This window comes from Natator depressus, chromosome 11 (genome assembly GCF_965152275.1).
Source record: "Natator depressus isolate rNatDep1 chromosome 11, rNatDep2.hap1, whole genome shotgun sequence".
Taxonomy (NCBI): Eukaryota; Metazoa; Chordata; order Testudines; family Cheloniidae; genus Natator; species Natator depressus.
In genome coordinates this window covers 22,258,004-22,267,615 of record NC_134244.1, presented here as the reverse complement: position 1 = coordinate 22,267,615, position 9,612 = coordinate 22,258,004, and the positions used below count along the sequence as shown (strand labels likewise).

The following is a 9,612-nucleotide window of genomic DNA, read 5'->3' as shown; positions in this document are numbered from 1 at the left end:
TGAGGCTATGAACGATCTGAGACCCGGCTTGCCATTAGGGGAAGAGCAGAAAGGCTTAGCTGTTGGATACAATGCAAAAGCCTCCCCTTTCTAAATGTCCAGATCCCAGCAGAATATTGAGAGTTACTTCCCTTTCAAGGAGACAGAAATAATTGTGATTTGTAGTGTTTTCCATTTGCAGGGGTATTTTCCTGTTGTGTTAAATGCCTCTTACTAAGTAATAGAGGTGATTTATGTGGACACCAAAGCGGTCTGTGGTAGATTCTGTGATTAATCAGTGAATTCCCATCCTCTGGCATCTCTCACTGCCCCTCTTGCGTGATGTAAGATCAGACGTACTCTGCATTGAAAAGTCAAGGCACACAAACTGCTCTCACACACATACACCTCGCAATCCTGCTGAAAGCAGGGAGAAGGCGGGCAGGCTGGGCTCATTTAGCAGACGAATTCCCATTGACATTTGTAAATTACGCAGCTCGATTGCAGACTTGCTGCTGCTGATTTACTGAGTGCGCAGCCAAGCAACCCCGGCAGAGGAGGACGCTTCAATCCGGCCACAACAATGTCTGAGTTTCTTTTTGCCTTAGTAGCGATCTCAGGATTATTTCCTGTTGCTAAAGTGCTGGCTGCGGGAGCCGATCGAGGTAAGGAGAACACTTTATTTTCCTCTGAGATGATTTGGGGAAGTGTCTAAAACTTCCTCCGGCAGCTCAGCTCAGCTGCATGGGACATTTGTCTCTGCCAGTGCTTCTCGGGCTGTTCGTACAAAAGCAAAAAAATAAGATCAGGTAGAGAGACATGCAGCACGGAAAGTATCTTCCTGCGTGCACAGCGGACTGTGATTTGACTTAGCTGCCTTGTGACCGACTCTGCAGATGTTAGTATCCGATTTCACCGTCGTAGATGCTCTCTGCCTGCGCTGCTTATTGCAAGGCATTGCAAACCTTGGCGGTCGCTTCTTGTTAACGGTCACGCTATCTGCGAGCCTACCTTTCAGTCCTCAGCTTGTATTTCGGTAACTTCCTTGCCTGCTGCGAAGCAGCCTCTCGCAAGCTGTGCTTGTCTCGGGGCTGATTTCCTGTATACAGACCGAGCCTTCTCGGGAAGGCACCTAGCGAGCTGCTGTGGCGAGGCACAGGGACAATAGGTCACAATCTCCTCTCCCTACTTTCTATTGAAGCTTTGCAGCCCAGGCACTTGTACTACCTTGAGATACAAAACAGCGATACACTTTCAAGCGCAACTTCTCCTTCTTATGGTCTCCTCGGTAGGGTATGGCATTAATGAGCTAACGAAAACATTCAGAAGCAAGAATAAACCAGCGTTAGGTGAGCTTTCTAGCCAGAACGTGGGGTTTCTTTTTTAGAGCCTCTCTGAAGTTTTGTAACCTCTCCCGGGCAAACACAGAGCAAAATGCACCCAGACCAGTAACTCAAGCCGATCGATGTTCACATGGGCATGATTAAATGTATCCTTATGCCTTATGGAAACTTGACTATTAAGATCATCTTATTTTGACTGATAATGCTCAGGCTTTTGGTCTAATTAGAAACAGATAAATAAACCTTATACCAATGTCAGACAGGAGGGGATGGGGAGAGAATGGATCACTGAATGATCTAATGACAGTATTTATATGAAGGCAATTATGTATTGACTTTAAATTATTGCTTCATTATAACAAAAACCCAAACAACCAGGCATGAATTGTGATGCTTCTATCCTGTATAGTGTTAGAAAATGAAGTATGTACTCTGTTAGAGATATATACCCACAGAGAAACACACTGTATGGTAACACTAGCAGAGGGTTTTCTGTGAGTAGTTTTATAAGGCTAATCAGTGGTGAATTTTTGCAACTGCTGATTGGTTCTACCTTTCAAAGAAGCTTCTAAAACTATTTCCAGAAGTCCTTTTATTCAGTTCCATTACGTTACCATCCATATGATTTTTGAACTTTATTTAAATGGTGGGAAGTTCATGAGGGGCTAAATAAAACTGCACAGCTAAGTAATAAAGAATACAGAACCTTTTAGTCAAGGCACTAAAATTAAGATCTTGAAAGATTTCAGAGTAGCAGCCGTGTTAGTCTGTATTCACAAAAAGAAAAGGAGTACTTGTGGCACCTTAGAGACTAACCAATTTATTTGAGCATAAGCTTTCGTGAGCTACAGCTCACTTCATCGGATGCATTGAAAGAGTAACTGTTTTCCTGTCTTAGGAAATCTTTGATGAAAGACGACAGAATCCCTTGGGCTGGAATTAAGTTGAACTGTTCTTTATTCTGACAGTATTTGATGCTATTAATAGACTGACTTTGCTATATGATGCTTGAATTAAATATTTTTAAAAGTAGGATTTAGGTCATCTTTGTATTTATTAAGCACAAGAGTATTATCATGTTGATTTGACTAAAAGTTGTTTCGGTAGATCAAAATTTATTAAATAGTAAAACCCATTAGATCAGATTGCTTTCTAGCTCCTTAGCCTCTAAACTACATAACTAATGAAATGAGACAGCATTAAATATTGTCATATTCAATTTGCTAGGAATCAATTAGATTTTATTATAAATGTAACTATATGATGTATTGAATTAGCATTATGAAACTTGGAGTGTTCTACATCATACACATTGGCTACTGACTTGTTTACTGACTGTTTAAAACTCATTTGAACAAGTACAAATGGCTTTAGATAGCAGAAATTTGTGCCTGAAATAGACTATAATTCAACTACCAAAGCTGTTAAGTCAATGGAAATTGACTGGCTATCAGAAAATTTAATGGATGGTTCACACCACAAGCTGGAAAAGCAACCCCCTTGACTGGCTAGCAAAGAGACAAGTATCACTGTGGGATCACAAACTTGCGTATTAAAACATGCCATCATAAGATGCCAGGCTGTAGCGCAAGATACAGGCTGACATTCAATATAATGCTACCTACATAGCCTAACACTAAACGTTCTAGGAGACTCTGCTCGGTTTATGAATGGTACAAATGATTTTTCTATGATGCAGTATTGTATATGGAGAATTTTGATCACACTAATGCCAGTTCGTTGGAAGAACTTCAAGAACTTTCCAAGATCTGTGCAAAATAGTCTGAGTACATTTCAAGAGCAGTAGCCTGAATACATCCGTGATCTTGTGAATAAAAACCTTAGCTATTAACCATTTTGTGAAACTGTACTGGATTCTAACCTTGTGTACCCTGCTCACTGTTGGAGGTTAGCAGATGACAATTGATTCATGAACAGAAGAGTCTGATTTTAATTTTTGCTTTAATGTTTGTTTTTGTTATATAAATGGACGGTTGGCTTAAGTTAGAATCAATCCAGTTTTAAAAAGGCAACATCATTCTAAAACATGCCATCCAAAAGAGTGGGATAAACCAGATTCACTTAGAATCAAGTCAGTCATCATATCATCATGACATGTCTTATCAAAGCATGGTGTGGTGCAAATTAAGACTTAAAAGACGTAGTGTTTAAAAATGTCAAATGGTCTCAACCTAAGTGCTTCAGAATGTACCACACATGAAGATGGTGTTACATTTTCATGTCAGGTAACGTTTGGGACATATTGCAACAAGCTCTGACTATACAGGTGTTGGTTTTCTGTATTAAATGTTTAAAGTTTGTCAAACATGATGGGCTGCAATTGATCCAAACTCTCAAATTTGGAATGCGATAGTCACAGTGTTGACTGAAAGGGAGCTAGAAAAATATCCTGGATTTTATCAGATCTATTCTGCTGCCAAAATGAGGTCACTACTGCTCTATTTTATATAATAAAAAATAAACGGTTAGAGATGAGAGAGAAGTTAGGGGAAAAGAAAGGAAAGGAAAAGAGGGGGGACAATAGAAAGGAATGGAAAAGCATTGGGAGGAAAAAGAAAACAAGCTCTCTGGTGAAGAGGTTCATTTATTAATTTAGAAATGTCATTAGCTTTGGCTTAGTTTTCAATTGTAACATTTTAAAGGAAGTTCATGGAACTCCTCATTCTTGAGGTTCTCCTACCATAAAGCTAGATCTACTACAATAAATGCTGGAAAAATGCCTGGTAACAGGTGACACGTCTGAGTACAGTACATACATTACCTCCTCTATCATAGATAGACAGAAGAGTTTCAGAACAAGTGGGTAGCTCCAGGAATTATGTTAAGAGTATCAGAATGGTCAGATGGTTCTGTAGTTTCAGAAGGCAGTACTTAATGATTTCATCAATGAGCTTTCTTGAAGGATGGTGAAAGGGACATGTGGTCGTCATCATCATGTCCTCCCCATAAATGTTTGACATCTTAATGTCTCCCCTCACCCAACTGCAGGATTTTCACCTAGTCCGATGTGACTAACTTTTTCTTTTCTGCTCACAGTGAGACATGAAAGCAGAATTTTTACAGAATCAGACTGATTCCTGAATGAGATGTCGGTTTACTTAAAACTCATGAATTACCACATAACTGAATCCATTGCACACAATTACTTCCCCCATCCCATTTTTAGTTTAAAAAGTATGTATTCCCCTTGGTGTTTTTTTAAGCTATTCTGGATCCTAGGGAGGAGATCCAAGGATGGATTATCATGGAAACTACTCCTTTCTAGACTCATAAACCTCACCAGAAATCTCAAGTCCACGACAAGGGAATTTACTGTTTGTTTGTTTTTTCCTAATGTCTCTTGGCCACCTTTAAAGTTTGGCAATACATTTAAATGTATGTGAACATGTAAAATTGCCAGGTTTAAGAGTCAGATGATTTCTGCTCTGAAACTATCTGCAAATAGTCATAGTGAATGTGTTTTTTAAGCTTGACTCCAATCTCATTATTAATACGTTGCTGTTTTTAAGTAGAACATGCAAAAACAGTTGTACTCTGCTCTGCCAAATGGAGCTGCTCCTTGTCAATCAAGTGTGAAGTAGTCTCAGTGGTCTTAAGACAAGCAAATTCAAATAAAGCTGTTTCAGTGCTTTAATATAGAGATGTCTCTTCTCATACTTAAATTTCTGTACCTCAGTTAATTGAGAGAGAGCAGTATTGTGCCCACACAGGCAATGTTTACAAGGTCATGGTGACATTTTTCCAGTTGTTTACTGTGAAAAACAGTTTTACAGAAAGCTTGGTGTGCTCCTAAGAAATGTATTTATCATTGGAGAAGTAAAGGTATCTAGAAGGGAGAAAACAGAAGGGCATTTAGGACAACAGTTTAAAAAAAAAGAAATGCCTTAATGATGCAGTTGCAAAAGAAAATGAGTGACAGATTTCCATAAGAATGTTTTTATTCACTAGTGCAATTGGCGGTAGGTAAAATGCATGTCTGCCCCCAGTTGAGTATGCAATTACATGTGCAAAATACTGCCATTTTCAAAACAATCAGGGAAGTGTGTGTGCAGTCTTGTTCATAGGCTACTTAACATGCATATCATTCCTAGCCATGTCCTTATTTGCGCTAAGCAAATAGATTTGAATAGATTTTTTCCCTTAATTAAAACAATGTCAAAAAAGAAATTATAAAAGGCAAAAGTCTTAACATCAAAATACAGTAGAGAAATTTTGTTTTCCTCCAAACCCCTTCTTAATTCCTTAGAGGTTTATTCCTGCTCCAGATTAAGATACTGATCCTGCTAAAATTTACATAGATACTTAACTTTACTCACAGGAGTAGACCTCCTGGAGATTTTGGGACTATTAGCATGTGTACAAGCCTTAACAGAATAAGGGTTAAAATGCATCCTCTTCTTTTAATTTATTTTCAATGTACATTGAAAACCTATAGGGTTTCTTGGCATTTCCACATGCAAATTGAGCAGCAGCTACATGGTATTTTTGGGCTGTGATTATATAATTTTTATTTGGGATGCTACGAATGAAAGTTATAATATATGTAAGTATTAATACTTTTAGACAGTAGTAAGTTACATTTGTCTAAAATGTTACTGTACATACATTGCTCTGTTATCTTTTTCACTTAAATTGTGTGATTTCAGATATTATTCTGTGTTATCACTTTCCCAAAGGAAATAGAAATTAAGGTTTTCAGAATGAAATCTCTCCTTACTTTTTTTTTGTAATTAACATCTAATTATGTTGAAAAATCCAGTTCCATTTTTAAATGATTCTACACACCCCAGCTGTCATTCAGTGTAACTATGCAATTGTTTATTTGCTCTTAAGCGCCATCTGTTGAAAAAGATTAAAGCATGTGTATGTGCAGTTGTATTCCAGTTAAGGATTTAGTTGTCAACAATACAGATGAAAGCTACTTTCTACTTTTTGGTATCCTATTTCTAAAATGCAAAACTTTTTTTGTTTTTAATATATTTAGCAAAGTGAGATAACCAGAGGTCTAATTCTGAGTTCTTTTAAACCAGTCAATGGAATTACATGGGTACTTGACTTCAGTGGATGTACTCTTGGTTTATATTGGTGGAAGACCCTAATCCTGCATTGGGATTTGCTAGGAATGACAACTATAAATGGATGCAGCTATCTGTGCTAGTAGGTTTTGATATAGGATTGTGCACCAATGAATGCAATTCCAATTAAAGTCAATGGGAGTCTTTTAAATTTAATGGAACTTGCACAGGGCACTTAGTGATGCAAAGAAAATTATAATAAGCCATAAAATTTGTAGCCAGTGGTCTGTTGTTCACTATATAATCTGTGTGATTTTTAGATTGAAAGATGCTCACAGCAGGAAGTTTGTCTTCCTAGATACTTCCTAAAACACCAGGGACTCCTAGTGCACTTTTAAATTACATAATATAAAACATAATTACCTATATGTAAATACAAAGACTAATTCCAATTATATTTATTTTGTTTGTGACCTCTGTTGTGCTGAAGTGATTCTGTCAATTGATCCTCTGACCTTAGTAGAAAAATGCATCTTTGAGATAGCAGGATTTAAACAGTAACCAATATTTGTTTTTGTAGTCATTAGACCTATCCAATTAATAGAAAGAGAGTTGCTTCTTTTGAATTATTGGATAATGGTAGTCTTTGAGAAAGGTACTTTGAATTGTCATTGGTATTTGGTTATACTATAGTAGAACTCTTTTTGTGGGGGCAGGAAAAATGGATCTTATTACAACAAAAGGTCCAGCTACTGAATATAATACCTTATAATGTATTCTTATTATCAGTTGAATGTCCCTAAATAACGTTTCACACGCTGCTTCATCTTGAATGACTTGGCCTTCCAGCAGAACTGCATACTGTTGAAATACAGCAGAAATGCTTTAGAAATAAGAGCATACATATTTCTTCTTCTGGTAAGATCAAGGTCTGGTGAACTATGTCTTGTTTTTATTCTTATATCAATAGGATATCACTTCATAACTTTTGTATATGGCACTGAATTGAATGACTTACCATTTTAGTATAACAGGACAGGTGCTATTGAAATAAAGCTTAACTTTAGAAATAAGAATATGTATAATTCCTTGAGGATTCCACCACCACTGAGTTTTTATGTAATGGCAATTCACAAGCGCTTCACTCTTCTTGAAATGAACAAAGAAAACTTAAAATGAGACGCTATAGCTTTGTTCCTTCAGATATTCTTGTGGGATATGTAGGGGTCTGTGTAGGGGTGTGTGTGTGTGTATACATACATTTATATATAATTTTGGGGTGGGGAGAGGGAAGGGGAATATGCAAGAGCGAAATGTGGATATTATCTTCCGCAAATGCAGTGCTTTTCTCATGAGGCTTTCTTTCAGAAAGGGAGAATATACTGTTGACTTAAAAAAAACAAACCCCAAACAGACTGGAAGTAGAACAAAGTGCACTTAAAAAAATCCTCATGCACTTGTGTATATAATATACTTATAAATTAACATTATTCACTTACATTTTCCAAACTAGGAGATTTGAAAACCTGTCTTTAAAGAATACAGTGATGATATCAGAGAGATGTTGGTACCTCTCTGAACATGACATACTCTTTTTTTTTTTTTTTTTTTTTTTTTGGGACCACTTTTGACCACACGTTTACGTAGCCATTACACATGGACAAACATAGTTTTGAGGAGTAATTTTAAAGCTTTGGAAGTACCAAACTGCTAACATGTCATCCTTTCTTGAAAATACTCTTTTGAATGAATGTCATCAGATTGTCCAACTTGTGAAAGTACTTACCATTAAGTTTTACAGCAATGTGTGTCTATCATGAAGTATCCCAAACCACTTCACAGAATGTGAGTCAGATTTTCAAAGAATACCTCATTCGTGCATACAAATACTGTGATTGCAGGGGAAAAGAATGGTTTTGTGAGCACATGGCTAGTTAGACACACAACTGGGTGTGCAAATGCCAAATTTATATGACCAATGTTGGTATTTGTGTAAAAAATAAATGTGAATTATGGAATATTTACTTGACATATTATGGGAAATCTTGAAATTACAACTTAACTATGACACCTTTTGTTCATTACATCATCCAAAAGACAGCAGATACAGTAGAAAAGTCACCCTTGTATTCAGGCAATGGGTCAGTACTATCTCAGAAATAGGGCTGGTTTTAAAAACAATCCACTTTTCTCACAATTTAACATAGCAATTTTAGTTTTTTATCAAAATAATAGGAATTTTTCATCTATCAAAACCTAATTTTCTTTCTTAAAACCATTTTCTTGGTAAATGAAAAATTATGGTTTTGATAGTGCTTTGATTAAAACATAGACTGATAACTTAAAGTAATAAATATGAAAAATAGAGTGTCAATATTGTTGATGTTCAGAAAAATCATTTTTGAAAAATAGTTAAAGGACATCCAGGGGAAAGAGAATTAATTACATTTAGAATGTGAAATGTAAGGGCAGGATGGCTTTTACATTAATGTTCAGTAAATGTACCTCACTTTCTGCTTTCATTATGGATTAACTGAAAAGAATGAGGATGGGGCTTGGAGGAGGGAGACTCCTCACAGCTTGAACTATGCACATATTTTTGAACCCCTTGCTTTAGTGGCCTGATCCAAACCCCCTGAATACAATGGAAAGGCTTCCATTGACTTCAGTGGACTTTGAATCAGGTCTAAAATGCAGTCCTGGTCTGAAAAATGACTATGTAAATAAATACGGTATCTTTTCATGTAACAGATAAACTCTTTGTGGATATTTGCAACCAAAACTGCTTTGCTTAAAAAAATGATAAAATGAAAGTTTACTAATGGCACTTCTGCAGAACTAACAGATCTGTGGGAGAGTAGACTGGATTATTTTCCGGGATTGTTTCACGCAGAAACAAGATGTAGTTACAAACTTCTATTTTCTATTGAAAATAGTTACAAACTATTAGTAAAATAGTAACAAACTTCTATTTTCAATATATTTATGAATCCCATTCATTTCAACTGTAGTCCTCCCATCGCATCTGTCCAAACCTATAATTATTTTTCTTCAGATTTTCCAGTGGTCAGAATATGAAGACTGTGGGGTAGTATAAATGTAACTAGGGGCAGTGTTTGTCTTGCAGAATCTCTCGTGCCGATGATGGACAATACAGAAAGAATCTAGCTTGACTCTCAGATTCCAGGTTGAGTTTGTAGAACTGGTAGTTAATTTAAAAAAAAAAAAAAAGGTCTTTCACTTGCAAATTCAGC

General features: G+C 36.5%; 1 protein-coding gene across 1 annotated transcript in view; it reads left to right on the top strand.

Moving 5' to 3' along the window:
- Positions 1-362: 362 nt before the first annotated feature.
- Positions 363-9,612, top strand: part of LRP1B (LDL receptor related protein 1B) — a 1,292,938-nt gene continuing 1,283,688 nt past the window's right edge. Inside the window, exon 1 of the mRNA XM_074967293.1 lies at positions 363-644. Within this exon, the coding sequence (XP_074823394.1) occupies positions 563-644 (82 nt within the window). The 5' untranslated portion in view covers positions 363-562. The remainder of the gene's footprint in view (positions 645-9,612) is intronic.